This window comes from Balaenoptera acutorostrata, chromosome 9 (genome assembly GCF_949987535.1).
Source record: "Balaenoptera acutorostrata chromosome 9, mBalAcu1.1, whole genome shotgun sequence".
NCBI lineage: Eukaryota > Metazoa > Chordata > Mammalia > Artiodactyla > Balaenopteridae > Balaenoptera > Balaenoptera acutorostrata.
In genome coordinates, this window is record NC_080072.1 from 65,905,107 (window position 1) to 65,924,525 (window position 19,419).

At 42.9% G+C, this 19,419-nt stretch overlaps 1 protein-coding gene across 1 annotated transcript in view; it reads right to left on the reverse strand.

The window, feature by feature from the left end:
• Nucleotides 1-19,419, reverse strand: part of ME3 (malic enzyme 3) — a 331,140-nt gene that overhangs the window by 283,718 nt on the left and 28,003 nt on the right. The window contains exon 2 of the mRNA XM_007168485.2: nucleotides 16,581-16,881. Within this exon, the coding sequence (XP_007168547.2) occupies nucleotides 16,581-16,881 (301 nt within the window). The remainder of the gene's footprint in view (nucleotides 1-16,580; nucleotides 16,882-19,419) is intronic.

Here is a 19,419-nt window from a genome sequence, read left to right on the forward strand (position 1 = left end):
AAGAGACAGGGCAAATGAACACTGCCTACCCCAGGATTCAGTGTGCCCTTCCACCCTGATCACACCCTACCTCAGAGTGCTCATCTCTTTCCTCTTGCTTCCACTATGTGTTTTACATTGATTTTATAATCCACATGATTCGACATCCTAATTTAGTTAGTGAGCCTTTCTGTTCCATGACCTCTGGCAGGGTGTACCAGTTTGCCTGGTAGTGACCTTAGAGGCTACCACTGCATCATGGTAATTTCCCATGCGATAAATGATGGGAGATAGGTAAGGATCATGCTTCCCTCTTTATGGATAAGGAAATCAAGAAATATAGAGGATATGTGACTTATCCAAGGACACACAGCTAGTAAGTAGATTAACTGGAATTAATAACACAGGTTTCTCCAACTCCAAATGTAGTTCTTTTTATTCTAAACAAGTCCACATACCAAAAAAAAAAAAAATCAGAAGGTACTATAAAAAAATGAAATAGATTTTCCTTGTGGGCCTCTAAAGAAAGTTTGCAAAGAAAAATTCCAAGGCTGTTCTGAGCAGTGGTTCCTGGGCAGAACAAGACATCACTCTGGCGAAGGCCTTATTTTGATGACGCCACACTCACACTCATGCCCGTACTTGGAGCATCCTTAAAAGGGGCCTCTTGTTTAGACTTACAGCCACCCTTCCTCTGTTCCTCATTGATTCTGTAAACACAGCCTCCTTATGCGCAAGACCCCCAGCCAACAGGCGCATGGAGGCTCTGATGCTGTGAGGAATTATGTCCAGAAAAAAAGGAGGCTTGAGCCAGAAAGGGTTCAGTCGTCTTCATGTCCTTCCCAAAGCTGGATCCCTTGCCAGACAGTATCACCCTCAGAGATTTGACCTGTGTGTTTGCTCTGGCTCTTTAAACTGTTGACTTTTGAATCAACTCTAGGTTGGCTCGGGTATGAAACTTGCTTTCCTCAAATTAATAGTTACTTGAATAAGCACTTTTGTTCTTCCTTCCATTCCCTTCCTCACTACCTTTGAAGCCATGTGTAAATAAAGGTTGCTGGCCAAAAGGATTTGGGGGCTGTGACTAAGGCTCTTGGGTAAGGACCATCTATGTCAATTCCCAAGCTTTTGTGGGAAACGCCAGTCTTTTCAGGGGAGAAAATGGGTAAGCCACAATGGAACCTTGCAAATAATTTTCAGCAATCATTAGGCACCCCAAATGTGTAATTTTTCTGCAGATTTGCGCTGGCTTTGCTCTTGTTTCCGTTTCATCATAGCCATATTACCTCCTTCAATTGCTTTCAAATCCCTAGGTTAGAAAAACATCACAACTGCTATTCATGGATATGAAGAACTCAAGTTATTAACAAGGAAAATGGACACAATACAGTCCTGTATTTTTTCAATCATGTTTTTGTGCATGTGTTTGAATGTGTGCAGGCACACATAGAGACAGCAAGAAAAACATGTGGAAGGAGAAATAACAAAATGCTTAAGTGTACTTATGGAGGAATTATAGGTAATTTGTACTTGATTTTTTAAAATAACTCTCCATATTGCTTAAACTCTTATAATCATCTTTCATTGCTTTTGCCATTTTAAAAAAAAAAAAGCTTCTCTATTTCCTTTCTGAATAGAAATAACAATACTTAACAAGGTCTTTATTGTTATCAAGGAGTGTTTAAAGCTAAATAATCTCAGCTGAATTTCATAACATCCCTGAGAAGTCAGTATCATCTTTATATCCGTTTTAGAGATGGCTCAGACATCCTGTTGTATCCAAGGTTACACAGCTACTAAATAGCAAAGTTGAGAGGCAAAGACATATTTTTGACGTCAAAGCCCATGTAATTTCCACTCTGCCATAGCTGCTCTCTGTAAGTGCTTTCAGCCATGTGTCCCCAGTTTCAATCAACAATTGTTCTCTGGCATGGCACTCCGGAGGGGTGCAAAGATAAAAATTCTGCCCCTGCAGGAATTCACGGTCCAGAGCAGGGGTTCTCAGCCCCAGCTGCTCACTAGATTCACCCTGGGCCAATTTTAAAACTCCTGATGCCTGGGCCAACCTCAGACGGTCTTTAAAACTCCTCAGAAGATTCCAAGGTGCAGCCAAGGTGAGAACAACTGGTCTACCAGGGAGCTGGCACATCCGCAAAAGCACAGATCCACCAGAGACAATATATATGCTCAGTTATGACAATTCACTGTCTTGTTTCCGGTAATTGCTTCCTTCCTGGCATTTTATGGGTACTTGGCATATGGATCTCTTTGCATGGATGTCACAACAATTGAAGACTATAAATTTAAGGCTATGTACTATAAACAGGTTTTAGTGTTTATCCTTGAAATTAGTCAGAAATAGCTTTTACACTCTCTTACTGCAGTGTAGTTGGGCAGTGCCGTGTAGCAAAGAGAATTCTAGACGTGGGGCTCTGAAGACAGGTTTAGTCTTGACTCAGGCTGTAAAAACTGTGATTTGGGACAAGTCACTTCTCCTCTCTGGGTCTCAGTTTCTTCCTCTATAAAATAAAAGGGTTGAACCTAGGGGCAGGACAGGAATAAAGATGCAGAAGTAGAGACTGGACTTGAGGACATGGGGAGGGGGAAGGGTAAGCTGGGATGAAGTGAGAGAGTGGCATGGACATATATACACTACCAAATGTAACATAGATAGCTAGTGGGAAGCAGCTCCATAGCACAGGGAGATCAGCTCAGTGCTCTGTGACCACATGGAGTGGTGGGATAAGGAGGGTGGGAGGGAGATGCAAGAGGGAGGAGAGATGGGGATATATATATATATATATATATATATATATATATAGCTGATTCACTTTGTTATAAAGCAGAAACTAACACACCATTGTAAAGCAATTATACTACAATAAAGATCTTTAATTAATTAATTAAAAAAAAAAGACACAGGACAAAAGCAGCAAGGCCATAGCAAAATGCAAGAAAATTCATCTGAAAACTTTAATTAAAGAAACTCTGTTGGGGCTTCCCTGTTGGCACAGTGGTTGAGAATCTGTCTGCCAACGCAGGGGACACGGGTTCGAGCCCTGGTCTGGGACGATCCCACATGCCGCGGAACAACTGGGCCCGTGAGCCACAACTACTGAGCCTGCGCGTCTGGAGCCTGTGCTCCGCAACAAGAGAGGCCGCGACGGTGAGAGGCCCGCGCACCGTGATGAAGAGTGGCCCCCACTCGCCGCAACTAGAGAAAGCCCTCGCACAGAAACAAAGACCCAACACAGCCAAATAAATAAATAAATAAATAAATAAATAAATAAATAAATAAAATTTTTTTAAAAAAAAGAAACACTGTTTTTTCAGACATTATCAAAGGCTGACTATATAATTCACAGATTACATAAAATGTCAAAAAACAACATAATCAAGTGATGATCAATATGCCTTGTTTGTAATTTATAAATAATGATAACATAAAAAATCAATAAATAAAAGGGTTTAATTAGATGCTGTCTGCCATTCCTCTAGCTCAAATTTCCCATCATTCCCTATCATGTAACCCTAGATTGCCAAAAAGCAGGCAGTCCAAGATAGACAATGAATTTAAAACCCACCTATTTCAGTTACATATTGCTACATTATAAATCACCTCAAAATCTAGTGGCTTAAAACAATGGTTTCTTATTTGTGATTCGGTGGATTGACTGGGAGGTCCTACTGGTTTCACCTGGGCTCACAGGTGCAGCTGCAGGCAAGGGGAGCCAGCTGAAGCTGGAACATCCAAAAGGGTTTACTCAACTGCCAGCTGGGCTGGCTGTGGGCTGGGGAGCCTTCGTTCTGCTCCACACGACCTCTCATGCTCCAGGAAGACAGCCTGGACTTTCTCCTAACATGGCGGTCTCAAAATTCCAAGAGGGTAAGAGTGGTAAGAGTGTAAGCTGCAAAGCCTCCTGAGGTCTAGGCTCTGAAACTCCCACAGTGTCACTTCAGCCATAATTATTGGTCAAAGCAAGTCACAGGATTAGCCCAGATTTTAAAAGAAAAATTTTTAAAAGGGTGGAGCAATAGATTCCACCTCTTGATGAGAGAGGCAACAATGACAAGTTGCAAAGTGGTGTGGACACATGAAGTATGATTCATGGGTGGCCGTTATCATAATAATCCTCTGTGGTATTTTTGCCTGGAGGTGCTATATCATGTGGTGGTTAAAGGCAACGTCTTTGGACTCCAACAATCTGGTTTCAAATCCTGCTGCTTCCACTGACTTGTGATATAGGTCAAGAGACTTAAATCTCTCTGCGCCTGTTTCCTCGCTGGTAATTTGACAAGGATCATAACCGTGCCCACCTCATGAGGCAACTGTGGTACATAAATGTGATTATGTCTGTAAAGCCCGTAACACACAGTAAATGTGTCCTAAAAGCTCTCTGCTCTTGCTACTGCTCCTGGTTTTCTGCAGGAGGTGAGGGAGCTGCTGCATCCCTCAAGTCAAGGCAGCAACCCTTATTTCCCTCCTTCCCAACATTACATGGGTTAGACTGACTGTAGTCATCTGTTGCAAACCTAAGGGGTTAAAATGCGTTTGGTACTGGTTATCACTGAGCTCATTCACATACAGCATCTCTTCCGTGAAAGGTCCGGCTCCGAGTACTGATCTTAAAACAAGGAATGTGACTTTTGGCCTCAGTGGGAGGAGTGGGTTTCAGGCATGAACAGCTCTTGTTCCCCGGTAGCCCCTGACTCCTGACTGCCTGGCTGAGTGCAATTCCAGGTGAGAGAGCCCTCCGCCCCCTGGGAACCTCAGCCCCACCTGCACAAAGCATGCCACCACTTGCTGACCTTGGCTCTCATTTGGAGGGCTGAAAGGGCCTTCAAGTCACTGGTGTGGTCCAGCCTGCCATTCAGTGCCCGAGGTGCACAGGCTCCCTAAGTCGAGACTTACCTGTGACTTGTTCTCTGGGATATATGACTTAAGTTTTCTCCAAGGCAGTTTAACTATACTCAGCAGTCTGACTCGGGGCTTTGGAGTCAGACAGACCTGGGTTCAAATCCATATGCTGACACCTACTAGGATCATGACTCAGGGCAAGTGGGATAACCTCACTAAGCCTCAGTTTTTTCCTTTGTAAAATCATCTACCTTACAAGGCTGCTGTAAAGATTAGAAATATGTATATAAAGCACTCAACTCAGATTCTGGATATTAGTAGGATTAAAGTAGATAATTTGTTCAAAGTACCTAAGAGCTCAGGGTACACAATAGGTCCTCAAAACAAAAATTTTTTTTTCTTCCCTTTCAGTATCAGGGTGAATCTAAGCCTGAAGATATTCATTTATTAATTTATTCAACAAACCACTGCAAATTCTGCAAAGAATACAAAAAGAGAATACAAAAAGAGAATACAAAAGTATATCAAATTCCAAACTGGAAGCCCCATGAAAGCAGAGATCCCACCTTTTTGTCACTCGTTGTCTAAAAGGTATCTAGTACAGTGCCTGAAACACAGTAGGTGTAAAATAAATGCTTGTTGAAAGAAAGATAATCTAGTCTCTGCCATCCCTGAGTTTGGATTTAAAGAGAAATTGAGGAATATACATAAATAACTGCATTTTCAGGTTGATTGATTCAAGTGATCAGAGAGGAGCAATGGCTGTGGAAGAAATTCCACCCTCCTGAGGGTTAAGGTAAGGCTTCAAGGGAGAGGTGCATTTAGAATGAGCTTTGAGGAAGGGGAGGATTTCAAAGTGCATTATGGGAAAGAAGACTTAGAATAAAAAGGAGGACCACGTTTAACCTATGGCTGAAATTTAGAATTGAAGTTGTAAGTGGCTCTCTCTCTCTGTATGTTTATATGTCTGTAATTCAGAAAGGCCTCAGAAAACCTCTCATTATCTGATTGTGTAGTATTTTCCCATCTCTGGGTGGTATTCCCAAATTATATTATAAAATATCTTAAAGGAGCTCATTGTGTTCTGACTGGCTTAGAGACAAAAAAGCTCATATATAAATTGAATATTCCTAAAATTCTCAGGAATAAAGGAAAGTGAGCCTGAAATACTTTCAATGTGGAAAAGAAAAGGTATTCTTATAGAAACAAACTCAGAATTTTTTTAAAATTCAAGTTCTCAAGATGTAGGTGAACCTTTGGCAAACAAGACTAGGTCAATAATTTCAGTTTAATAAAATAGCCCTGTTTTCTCTGAGCTAAAGTTAAGCATGATACAAACATACATTTTTTACTTTACATAAATATCTTCTTCCTAAGCTTATCCAGAGTTACTGATAGAGCAGGTTAGCATTACTTCTACTAAATATATAGAATTTTTTAAAATTTAAATTTTTGTTTAACCATATCGTATCATTATTCTGACAAACTTTATTTCAAGAGTAATTGAAATTACATCAGCTTGAAGATAATTTCCAAGATCTTTAGGTAACTTAAAACCTTGGACTGATACTAAACTGAGTTAATTAATAGATATTCATTAGATACTAAGATCATTTCTAAGAAGATACAATACTGAAAAAGTGTCACTAAGTATAATTTAAGATTGTATACTTTGCTTCCTATTTTTATATGCTATGGAGAGGGTATATGTACATATTTGGGTCTGTTAATGAATGTGTTTCTGTTTTTACCACTTTGAGAAGTTGTAATAAAGGGTGTGCAACAGATATAGAAAATTGTAGAAGGTTCCTGAAAGGGGATTTAATTGCACTCAGAGCTGGCTACATTTGTTGGGTTTATTTATGATTTTCATTGTCTTTGAGCTATTTTACACCTCTCTCTAAATTGTAGATGATGAATACGCAAACTCTGTCTTGTCAGGTAGAGATTAATTGACTTCCTTCTTCCGCTTAGAGAAACGAGTTTTGGTACCTAAGCTGCAAACTGAACCAGATCCTGTTACCTTGCCCAAATTGTCAATTTTCCCCAATTTTTCAGTCTTCCAGATTCCTTCAATATCTGGCTACAACCTTCCAAACTAACTTTTCCAATTTATCTGGCTTCTGCCTGGTGGCATTACTGAGAACTATAGCCTGACTGTCCGTATCCTTCCTGGGACTCTCGGTTGCCTTGCAGCTGGCCATTTTCCCCAGGACCTGAAGAAGGCCTGGAAGCTGAAGCTCTATGGCTTGATATAAAGCTCGAAGGACTCACCATTGCAGCAGACCATGCATGAGCCCGAATCCTCTCTGGACAAGCCACTGTCTGGATTACTAAGTAAGGCCGATGAAATACTTGGGTCACGCATGCCCTTATATGAGGGGTAACCTTGACTGTGGACAACAACACAACCAAGAGCATTGACATCCTAGCTCAAGAGCTTCAAGAAACTCAAGGAGCTGTGCTGCATAACTGGATGTTTTCCTCCACTGGCCTGTTGGAATCCACTGGACTGGTTACCCTTAGAGTTCAACTCCTGGTTCTTTACTTTAATACAACCTTTTATGTTACTGTTTCCCTTTTTTCATTTTAAGCATACTTCTTTTAAGATGCCTGATCTCCAGGACTCTAAACTAACCAACCTTTGCCACCACTTCTCTGCAGATGGTTGAACTGGTTTTGCAGGAATAGAGGCAACAAAACGTCCTCGAGAGACTATTTCTCAGACCCTGCTTCACTCTATTCAGGGGTTCATAAATTACCTCTGAGTTGTTCAGTGACAAGTGATATTCATTCATTTTGAACAAAAGGGCAGACTGACAATGTTGAACTTTACCTGAGCCCTGTGCTCTCAGAAAGCAGAGCTGGCTAAGAAATTCCCCTACACCTTTGTTCTCTGAAATTCCTCCTCTCTTTTGTGTTCCAAGAAACAGCTACCAGCAATGCTCTCCCATGTACTAAAAGAAGACCCATCTCTATCCTTCTTCGTGACTCTTGTAAGACTGTGGATGACCCGCTTGTTGACCTGCCTTTATTAAAATCCCAGGCCCCCTTCCCTTTCTTAGAGAACGTTCTCATTCATGAACATTCTCCCTATTGCAATAGCTTGAATAAAATCATCTCCTTATTTGACAAACTGTTTTGTCTGTTACACTTTCCAATTTAAAAAATAAATAAAGATATAGGAGGCTTTTTTCCTGCCTTTGGAACAGTTGTGTGAGGAGGTGATGTCTGAGAAAGTGACAGCCACCTCCAACCATGGAACAAGCCTGAGGATGGCCGTCCACATGCTGAGGATGACACAGAGAGAAGTGGAAAGTACCTGGGTCCTTGACTACTTTGTTACGTTGCTAAAATAGTCAATCCTTTTACTCCCTGTCACTTCCAGACTTCTTGTTATGTTAAGTAACATATAGTCTTATGTTTTAAGTTATTCTCTGTTGGGTGTTCTGTTCTGAAGCCCCAAATACCCCAGTAGGATGCTCGTTGGCTTCACAAGTAAAGAAAACTCGTGCCCAGAAATCTTGAAAGGTGTTTGAGAAGAAATGATTGCTTGTTATGTGTAGGCTGTAGAAAGACTCAGTTTCCTGTGTCCTTCTGTGGCACTGGAGTTGTAGAATCATTCCTGAGAGGCCAAGACTGCCACAGACTCAAAACAAGCTTTCAGGTGTGAATGAAGAATGATTCAAAGGCAACCTGTGTGGATAGGTGATTGACAACCCAAAGAGCTGTTGGACACCTCAGCAGATGCCAGCACCGGTACATAACCTCACGGATCAAATGCACTCTGTGCCTCCCCTATAGCACATACAAGTGTTTCCAGGGAAAAGTGGGGATGCTCAAATGGACTGAGATGAACTTTTATCCACATGCAATTGCCAGACTCATGAGGCGAGGGCTTTGAAGATGACTGTCTAGAGGGGTGGCCCTCATACTGAACTCCTTCAATCTCTAGAGTTCCCAGGAGGAAACTTGGAGTATTGGCATGAGCTGGGGAAGGGGGCAGCAGCATAAGGGATGGGATCCCAACCCCCTGTTGCAATTCAACCAGAGCAATCTAATTTTATGTTTTCTATTTTGGGGTTGAAAGTAAAATTTTTCTCAGGACAGAATTCCAATGCTAGAAAAAATTATTTTGAAACCTCTGAGCTAGAGGATGCATCTCAACATCCTTCTCCCATCCCCGTCCTCAGGCAGACCTTGAGGCAGCAGGTATATGGCTGAGGTTGAAGGTGAGTGTTGGGCACACAAGTTTCCAGAATTTCACTGACATGAAGGCCTATCTTTGGGTCAGAAATAGGAGGGAGCTTGGCCCAGCTGTAGCAACCATATTTTGATAAAGAAATTTACTGTTACATTCTCCCAATAAAATAAAACTCAAATCCTCCAAAATTTAGCCTGGAAGGAGAATCTCCAGGTGGAGGATGGGAGTTGGACCTAGAAACTCTTCTTCTGTCCCTCTGGGTTCCGAGCATTCTCTTCCTCTTTGGATTTTCTCAGTTTGCTTGCTGCCTCCATTCTTTTTATTTTTTAATTATTTGTTTTTATTTTTGGCTGTGTTGGGTCTTCGTTGCTGTGCGCGGGCTTTCTCTAATTGCGGCGAGCAAGGGCTACTCTTCGTTGCGGTGCGCGGCTTATTGTCGTGGCTTCTCTTGTTGCAGAGCACAGGCTCTAGGCACGTGGGCTTCAGTAGTTGTAGCACGCAGGCTCAGTAGTTGTGGCTCGCGGGCTCTAGAGCACAGGCTCAGTAGTTGTGGCACACAGGCTTTGTTGCTCCGCGGCATGTGGGATCTTCCCGGACCAGGGCTTGAACCCGTGTCCCCTGCATTGGCAGGCAGATTCTTAACCACTGCACCACCAGGGAAGCCCACTGCCTCCATTCTTCAATGGCTCCCCACCTTCCTGGGCAGGAAAGGTGCTGCTCTCCCAACATCTTTCTATCTTTCTTCAAACATCTTTCTATTTTCCCCTTAAAATGGCAATGAGTCACTTTCACAGATTCTTCAGCTAAGACTGGAACATTCAAAAACAGCTGAATGTTAGGGAAGAGCAAATGGGGAAAACAGAGAGTATAAATCATTTAAATGATGCAACTTCCAAAGCACAGGCTCTGATTCCACTTGAACTGGCTAGGTCTCAGGGATTTTACCTGTTCTCATTTCACACAGGTTCCATGAATGGCAATGAGCTAGCTATCCAAAGGGCTGACATCACTTCCCAGAGCCTTTGCCTAAGTCCTCACTTCAGAGCTCCCCCCTGTTGCCCATGGGTGATGCCGTATTGATGGCCACCACCTAGGATCTTCTCTTAAACATCTCGACTCTTTCCATTGACAAGATCAAAAGAGATTCTCTCCCCCTACCTATCTAAGCTTGGTTCTGACACATATTTTTCCCCCCAGGATTGACGGGATGATTCATTCTTCAAGGGAGATTGCCCAGTACAAACAATGGTATAGCTTTACACTTTTGGATCAAAGAGTCTACTGTTATCTTAATCCTTTTATAATCAGATAGGAAAAATTATGCACCAGGATTTCTTTTATGAAGAACACTGTATTTTGGCCTGAAGGCTGTGGGATATGGGGTGGAAAAGCTTTTATAAATACTTGGGGCTTGAAATTTATCTTAATCCCTGGATCTGAGTCCAGGTCTGTTCCTGGGCTGGGGTAACAGATGCACTTTTCAGTAATAGAAGAATTTGAAGTTTCAACAGGTAGTCCAGGAAATGAGGAAAGGTGCCTTGGGCTGGTTACTGCATGAAGGAGGAATTTGGAGAGAACAAGAATGTCTAAAAGTGGACTTTGGTGTGACTGCTGTAAATTCTTCCTCTAACTCCCCTTAGAAATCTTTAGTAAAATCTACAATGCTCATTTGTGCTTTGGTGTGAGTGAATTCTTTTGGATATTGACTTTCGTGTCTGGTTGGGGTCATCCTTGGTGCAACACAGGGTTGGAGGAAGACAAAATCTAGAGACAAATGGGCCATGAGAGAATAAGTCCTCAGGGAACAAGTGCTGCGAGAGACAGGCTGTGAAATTGGAGTTGTGAGGCGAGTTTAGCTGGATCTTGTAGGTCAAGGAGGCCCTAGGTGACTTCAGAGCCACAGGTGATAAATTAGCATTGTAATCCTTCACTGATCCCCAATATCTAAAGTCCATACTCCTTGGTGGGAGAGGGGCTACTCCTCCAAATAACTTTCTTTCTTCAGCTGTCTTTCCATTTTCCTTCTAAAATGGCAACAAATCTCTTCCACAGAGATTTTTTTAGCTAAGACTGCAATTTTCAAAACAACTAAGTAGTAGGGGACTATAAATCAATTAAATGATGCAAGTCCCAGACCACAGGGCTCTAAGTCTTTGTATGGATGACACACAAAGCCCATTAAAATCTGGCCTCCCCAACTCTCCAATGTCATCTCTCCAGCACTCCTACTTGTCACTGACCCTGCAGCATTACCACCTTTAAGAAACCTAAATGACCACTCTCTCACTCCACCAGGTAGAACTGACCACTCTTCACTCCATGTCTCATTGGAGAATAGCGTCCAAAACGCTTTGTGTAGATATTTATTCACATGCTTTTCACTTCCAATAGACTGTGAGTTTCTAACCCCAGAACCTAACAAGTGCTTACAAAGTAGTAGAATCTCAATAAATAATGTGTTGAATGGAAAGGATTCCAAAGCAGGATACAAAAACAGAAAAAGAGCAGATAGACTAGGTTGAAATGACAGTTCTGACTAACTTTTTAAAAAGTTAGTCCCTATTCAATTAAAAACATTTTCTGATTCTTTAGGGGAAAAGTCTGAGTTTGGGGATAATATGTTTTTAACTTTTCTCTTACTTTTCCTAAGACTCCAATATTCAAAGACGGCAGACTGCAGCCTCAGAATCTTCTAGCGGTACCTAGCTGGAATTTAACACTATGGATTTGTTCAGTTCCAACCTCTACCTATATAGTGCTCTTTAAGTTTGGGAAAATTATTTGACAACAAAATTCACTTTCTTTATTTGTAAAGCAAAGGTAATAATGCTTACTTCATTTGTGAGTATCAGCATGTATTTACTCTAAATATATTTACTGAGAGATTTCTGTGTGCTGTGTGGCCTGGTGGAATACAGTGGTAGACCAGACAAATGAGATCTTTGCCCTCATGGCTCTTCCAACCTAGAGGTAGATATAGATCAACAAAGAGAGGATTCATTTATATAGCACGGTAAGCCCACTGGAGGCATCCAGGATGCTTGGGAAACACTTAAGAAGGACACCTAACTTGACTTGGGGGTAGGGGTAGTCAAAGAAGATTTCTTGGGAAAAAAATGGCAGCTCAACTGAGTTCTGAAGACCTATTTAGTCCAGAAAGAGAGGAGGGAACAGCATGTGCAAAGATCTAAGAGGCGAGGGGCACTGAAATAAAATATGCTGAGTCCTTAGTATAATGTCTCAAACACAGACATTTTTTCAAAATGGCCAGCAGCCTTTAGAACTGTCATGTGCTTGGCCTCAAGAATATTAGATTTATCTCTGTACCTCAGCATGAAAGCAGTTTCTGCCACATAGTGGATGCCCAGTAAGTGCTGAAAAGTAAATGATTGAATAAACAAATAAATGAGTAAATAAATGAATGAATAAATAATTGTTAGTTATTTCTATCTGCTCCTAGAGACCGGTCCATATCATGAGCCATATTCTTACTCAGCCCTTGCCTAGAATAGTCCGATTCCCTACACGGTAGAGAGAGTAATCCTGCAGCCTGGTATGGACTTGGGACTTGGGAGATTTTTGCTGGGTTCATCTGGCTTCACATGGCCTCCCTTACCTCTAACCCAGGAGGGGCTGTGCTTTTTCCTCCTATGACACTGACGCTACTAACTGAGACCCGCATACCTGCTTTTCTTCGAAAGGCATTGTGTCTGAATGGCTCTATTTGTCATCTCACAGAACTAGGCAACTTGTCATATTGTAAAAACAACATGGCTGCCTTATCTTCTGGGACCACACCTGATTGTGGCTCATGGGCCAATGGAGCAGCTGAGCAGGTGAGAGGACATTAAAAAGGAGTTAAGGCAAGTCAGGCTAACAATAATAGTAAGGATAAACATTTATTGATCACCCTTGGAAATGGATACTGATATTATCCACATTTTACAGATGAGGAAACTGAGGCTTGGAGAGTGATGTGATGGTGTTTAGTCAGGGGTAGCTGGGATCAAACCCCATTAGTGCAACAGAAGAGCAGGTACTCTTGACCTCAACCATGTTTACACAAGCAAACAAAGCAAAACAATACTTGCACATGCTGCCCATACCTGCCAACACCAACAAAATCAGGGACATGCCAACAAAATCTATGCCAAACTTTGTTTCTGTTGACTTTGAGAACCTACTAGGACACTGAGTAAACATTTATTTAGGAAAATGGGGAAAAGATAACAAATAGATTGAACCAACCAATCCCAGTCATGGAATCATTTTTTCTATTTTGAACCACATCATCTCAGATTGCACTTTATCAGTTTAATCTTTCTTAACTTGCAGTCACTGCAGCAAAAGGCTCAGACTCTGATAGCAGAGTTAGTTCTGCCTCTGGAATTATAACATGGCCTCCGAATTCTCGATTTCTCCTTACTTTGTAGAACTAGCTCTTCTTTCCAAATCTCAACACCCAGATGCTGGAGAGCAATATACAAACTACTAAGAAACTCTTTGCTTTAGACATCTGCCTTCCAGTCCCCCCTTCCCCCCCTTCCCCACCCTCCCACCCTCCCCCTCCCACCCCCCCCGCCCCGCACTGTAGGTGTTTGACCTTCAGACCCATCGCTGCCCCGACCCAGGACTTCGTCCCTTTGAGATTAGTTAGGCCCTGAATATGTTCCTCAAGATTCACCTCGAACATGGATAATTTTCACCATTTGTTTAGGGCCTTTACTACCCAGGCCCTGAGCAGTGCATCGTCCATGCATGACCTCATGTACTTTCTGCAGCCCACACAAGTCCTGAGCTCCTCTCCAACGGCCCTTTCATGTGACCTCCTCTTTCTAACTCCACCATTTTCCTCACTCCTCATTTTCAGCAGATCGCCATGCTGCATACTTCATAAAGACAATAGAGGCGATTAGACAAGATCAGCTCTCCTTGCCCTTCCTACCCAAACCCACCCCCTCCCATCTCGAGGGCTCCATGCAATTTATCTTTTCTTTCTTAAAATGTAAACCTGTCCCTCGCCTGACAGCCTCTATGTTAGAATCTTTCCCTTCCTTAAACACACATAGTCTCTCTTGAAATTCTGATTCATTCTTGCTTTTATCTTTGTTTTCTTTTCTACTGAGCCGAAGTTTTCAGATTCTCTTTTTACTTTCTCCCTTACCTTCCAGTCCTCTGTGGTCTGTCTTCAGTTCTCACTGCCCCATCAAAACTTGTTTGGCAAAAGTCACATGGGATCTCCTAATTGCCAAGTCTGTTGGTGAGATTTTTGAAATTGTCTCATTGGGCATCTTTAGGATACCCAACACTGTCAATCATTCTTTTTTCTAATAACCTCCTGGCTAACCTGACTTAGGAGACTGTACTCTCTCCTTTTGCTCTTTATTCCTCTGATCCTGTTCTCTCAAGCTCCTTCAGAGGCCTCTTTTCTTCTGGGTGAGGTCCTGGCCCACCTCTCCAGCCCCATCTCCCACCAGGCCCTCCATTCTACTTGACCCTGCAAAGACACTCACTCGCATGTGTCTGTCTGTACATACCACACAGGCTCAGACCTCCATGCCTTTGCTCCTGCAGTTCCCCCGTTCTGGGATGCCCTTCCCCCTTACTTTGCCTGGCTCACCTTACTCATCCTGTAAAGGTGACCCGGACTGTACCTCTGGTTTGGAAACTAGCCTGTCCCCTCTCGCCTTCTCTCCTCAGCTCACCCTCTGCTCCCAACAGCTCAGTGGCACCATTTGTCTATGTCCTTTGTCACACTCTTACGGTTTTGGTTTTTGTTTTGGCCTCTCAGATACTCTCAGTGGAGCTCCTGGATTCATCCCTATGAGGCCTGAGAGAGCCATGGCAACCACATGGTGGCACAAGGGGCACAGGGCAGAGCAGTGCAGCAGATTCCTAATCAATTAACTGAATTAGGAAGCTCAGTGGGAGTCCCTGAGGTCCGACGGGGAACCCTGGACCCCGTAATCCAAAGCCTCCCATGCAGCCAAGCACTCTCTTTTCTCTCTGCTGGCTCTGCTCTCTGTTCCCAGGTTGCTCCATGTCACAGGAAAAAGTCAGGCCACTGCTATGCTTAGCATGACTACGAACCCTGTTATCTAATCTCCGTAGCACTGAGGCCACTCAGAAAGCCTCACTGATGCTGGCTGCCTCCTATCACGTTCCTCAGACCACATTTTCTTCCAACTGCTTCCATTTTTCTTAAGCCCCCGCAACCCACTCCAGCCCCCTTGCCCACGGCTCCTTCTTTGCTTGGAAGACTGAGGTCCTTGACTTCCTTATTCTCCCATTAAAAACCTCTATGTTTCTTCCCAGCCTCTCCTCCCTCCTCCGGGCTGCTCAGGGACACCCGCGCCCTGGGCTTGAGGAGGTACTCCTCCCCCACCAGTCCTAGAGATCCGACTCCCCCAGATCTTCTCCTGGTTCCTGCATCTTCTTCTTCAGCTCCCCCAGGCCCACCACCTCAGCTTAAAAAGAGGCTCCAGTGTTCCCCACACAAATACATACATAAATGGATAAACGAGCAACTTTTTTTTTCTATGTGCTTCATTCAAAACACCATCCCACCTTTCTCTTTAATGGCTGCTTCCTCTCCTTCACCTCTTATGGCTTTGAATTACATAAGTAATCCATGTTCGTGGCAGAATAGTAAGAAACCGTATGGAAGCAAAAAGGAAAAAAAAATCTACTATCACAACACCTCGGAAATAACTCTATTATTATCTGGAGTACATCTTCCAAACTTTTTCCTATGCATCTATGTAAGTAAAGTTAAACAGATTTTAAAGATAAAATCATATTCTATGTTGTGCTCTGTAACTTGCTTTTCTTATTTCACAGTGTACTTGGAGCGTCTTTTCACAGAGCTCGCCCAGATAATCCAGGATCATCTCCCATCTCAAGATTCTTAACTTAATTACACCCGCTAAATCCTTTTTGCCATATAAGGTAACATATTCGCAGGCTCCAGGGATTAGTGCTTAGACTTCTTTGGGGAAGGGGGGCATTATTCTACCCACCCCAAGTAGTCAGTAGCCCAGAAACATGGGAAGGGTTGGCGTGATAGGTGGGGGGATTCCCGGCACAGGGAACAGCAGAGCTCTGATGAAACCTCAGTCTTCCCCCATCACCCAAAGCCTCCATGCCCATAAAGGTAGATCTACACAGTCTTTTTAAAAAAATAAGTTCAGGGTTTCCCTGGTGGCGCAGTGGTTGAGAGTCTTTCTGCCAATGCAGGGGACACGGGTTTGAGCCCTGGTCTGGGAAGATGCCGTGTGCCGCAGAGCAGCTGGGCCCGTGAGCCACAATTACTGAGCCTGCGCGTCTGGAGCCCGTGCTCCGCAACAAGAGAGGCCGCGATAGTGAGAGGCCCGCGCGCCGCGATGAAGAGTGGCCCCCGCTTGCCACAATGAGAGAAAGCCCTCGCACAGAAACGAAGACCCAACACAGCCATAAATAAATAAATAAACAAATACTTAAAAAAAAAAAAGTCTATTAATTAAAAAAAACAAACAAACAAGTTCACAATTATAATGGTACCTCTTTTCTGGTCAATTCCATCTTCCTTCGTTTTGGAAGACGCCTTTCCCCCACAGCACGTGATTCTGGTGGGTTTGTCAAGGAAGGTACATGTGCTCCGGGCTGACCAATCACAGTACTCCACGCCTTTGCGCACAGCAGTTGAAGGATGGGCAAGCGATGCAAATGGAGTTGGTAAGATTCTTGGGGGAGGGGCCTGGCCTGGATGCGGAGACCAGGAAAGGTTCTCTCTTGTGGAGATGGTGAGCTCTGGAAATGGTGGAACCATAGGAGGCCATCCTTCTCATCATGAAGAGAGATCCTGTGTAAAAATGAAGCCATTCCAGAGTAAAGGAGAGAAACATGGTGGTGTGGGGCGGGGAGTGGAGAGAGAGATCGATCTTAAAATCAGAGGACATCATCTGAGCATTTGGTTCCAGACCTGCCTAAGGCCAGGCAATTTCTGGGCTCTTCAACTGCATGAGCCAATAAATTCCTCTTACATTTCTTTGCTTGAACTTTGAACTAGTTTGATTCAGGTTTCTGTTACTTAAAATAAAGAATCCTTACTAATATAATATTATTCCACCATATGGATGCATTAAAATCAAATTAACCAAATTCGTTAATATTTGGCCTTTAGATGGTTTCCAATTTGTACCAGTACTATTTTAATAAGACCATAGTTAACATCCTTGTACATCTATCCCTATGCATATGACTGATTATTTAGAAAACATTCAAGGAAATACAGTTAGAATACATTTGAATGTATTCTTTAGAATACAGTCAAAGAAACCCATCAACTTAACCCGCTGTGATCTGGCTCCAACCCCACAGCTCTCCTTAAACTGCCCTCTCCTAGGTCACCAAACATTTAATTGCCTATTCCAATAATCCTTTTCTCCATCCTCATCCTATTCAGCCTTTTCTCACTCCTTCCACCTCGAAAATCCTCTTAGACTTCAATGAGCCTTTCTCCTTATCTTCTTTTCTCATTTCCAGGATTGAACTAGGATGCCAATTCAGAAAAATTGGTGGAAAATTGGGAGTACTAGGTTGAGGTGGTTTGGGGTTTGTAGTTTGTTTGTTTTGGTCAGGAAGAGGTGATGTATTTCACATATAATGGAAAATAATATAAAAATGAGTGGAAGCGTCTTTTAGGAAAATCACTTGACTTCTTGTGACTATTGAATAAATATACATTTATTTCTAAGAGAGTGCTTTCTTTTTTCCAGTTTTATTGAGAAATAATTGACATACATCACTGTATAAGATTAAGGCATACAGCATGATGGTTTAATTCACATTTATTACCACATGAAATGATTACCACAATATGTTTAGCTAACCACAACCAGGATCTGCAGGAGAATGTGAGATCAATTAGCGATGTTTACCAATGCACTAAGGCACTGGGCGGGAGGGGCCAGGGCTGAAGTGGGAGGTGGTAAAGACTATAGCTGGAGTCAAGCATTTGCCATTGCTATAACCAGAGGTTCTTAACCTGAGGATATAGATCAGGAGATTCCCTGGGGGTTCCAAAGTGACCCAGGGGCTTCATAAAGCCCCTGGAGTTGTATGCAAATGTTTGCCTGATTGTGCATTTTTCTAGGAAGAAAAAACCATAGCTTTTATCAAATTTTAAGACTCCCAAAAAGATTAACAGCCATCTCTGGGATGGTTTCCTATCCTGTGTTTTCATCAAGTGACCTTATGGCGCTCACGGTTTGGAGAAGGAGAATCAAGTAACCCAGTAATTACCAGCCAACCTAACACATACAATGACTTCATGAAGATATGGGAGCCCCTGAGAGATTCTTCAGGGAGAAACACAGAGGCCACTTAACACTGCCCTTTGGGCCAGCCCAGAATAACTTAACTGAAGGGGAGGGTGGGCAGGCAAGTTAAGAGGAAGTACAGCTGCTCTTTGTGACACATATTCATCCCTTTTCCAACCTGTTCTCCCAACCCTCTCCCAGCCTGCTCTGCCTCTGCTTCTCCCAAACCACTCCTAGCGCTCTGGTACCCAGGAAGCCAGCTCAGTGCATGACCAGGGGCCTCCCTCCAGCTGTGCCCCCAAAGCACTGAAGTTTGTGACATTTGGAATTTTGCACATTTGGGAAACAGCTTTCAAGCCAGCTACCATATTTCACTTTCAATATAATTTCCTGTCTCCCCTTTCTGTCTATGGTAGGCCTCTTAAATCATGGTGACTCCATCCAGACCTCCTTATCTTAGTGACTATCTATGTTCTGCATTCCTTTCTTCCTGCCCCCACGCCCCCCACCCACGTTTAATGGGAAATGCTTCCTGTCAACTTTTCTTCTGTTCTTTCTGGTGACTGTAACTCCAGCCATTTTGTTATTTCCAGTGAATCTCATTAAAAAAGGATGAAGATCCCATGTTCCAAGATCACTAGTGTAGATATGAACTGAACTAAGATTGACCCTCAGGCTTCATCACATCCTCTGGAGACCTCCCAGAATCCAGTCTAATAACTGTTTTTGTGTTTTTATGTAGTCCATGGTCACAGTTCTATACTGTGCCTTGACAGACCACATTGGATTCCTTCCAAGAACACAATTTCTTGAGACCAAGTCAATGTCCCATTAAAATTTTAATCTGCCTTCTGTTACCCATAAGTATTTGTAACCCAGGCTTTCCAAATACCACTTGATCTTCCACAGAGAATTTATATTTTACGTATTTTCTCCTCACATGATTACGTGGAGCACTGCTGCACACAAAAAAGGCCCATGCATCTCAAGGCCCTACAACTTGATGCCTTTTCCTTCTAGACATTTGTCCTCTACAGGAGTATGAGCTCTGAACTCAGAGGACCTACATTCAAATTCCA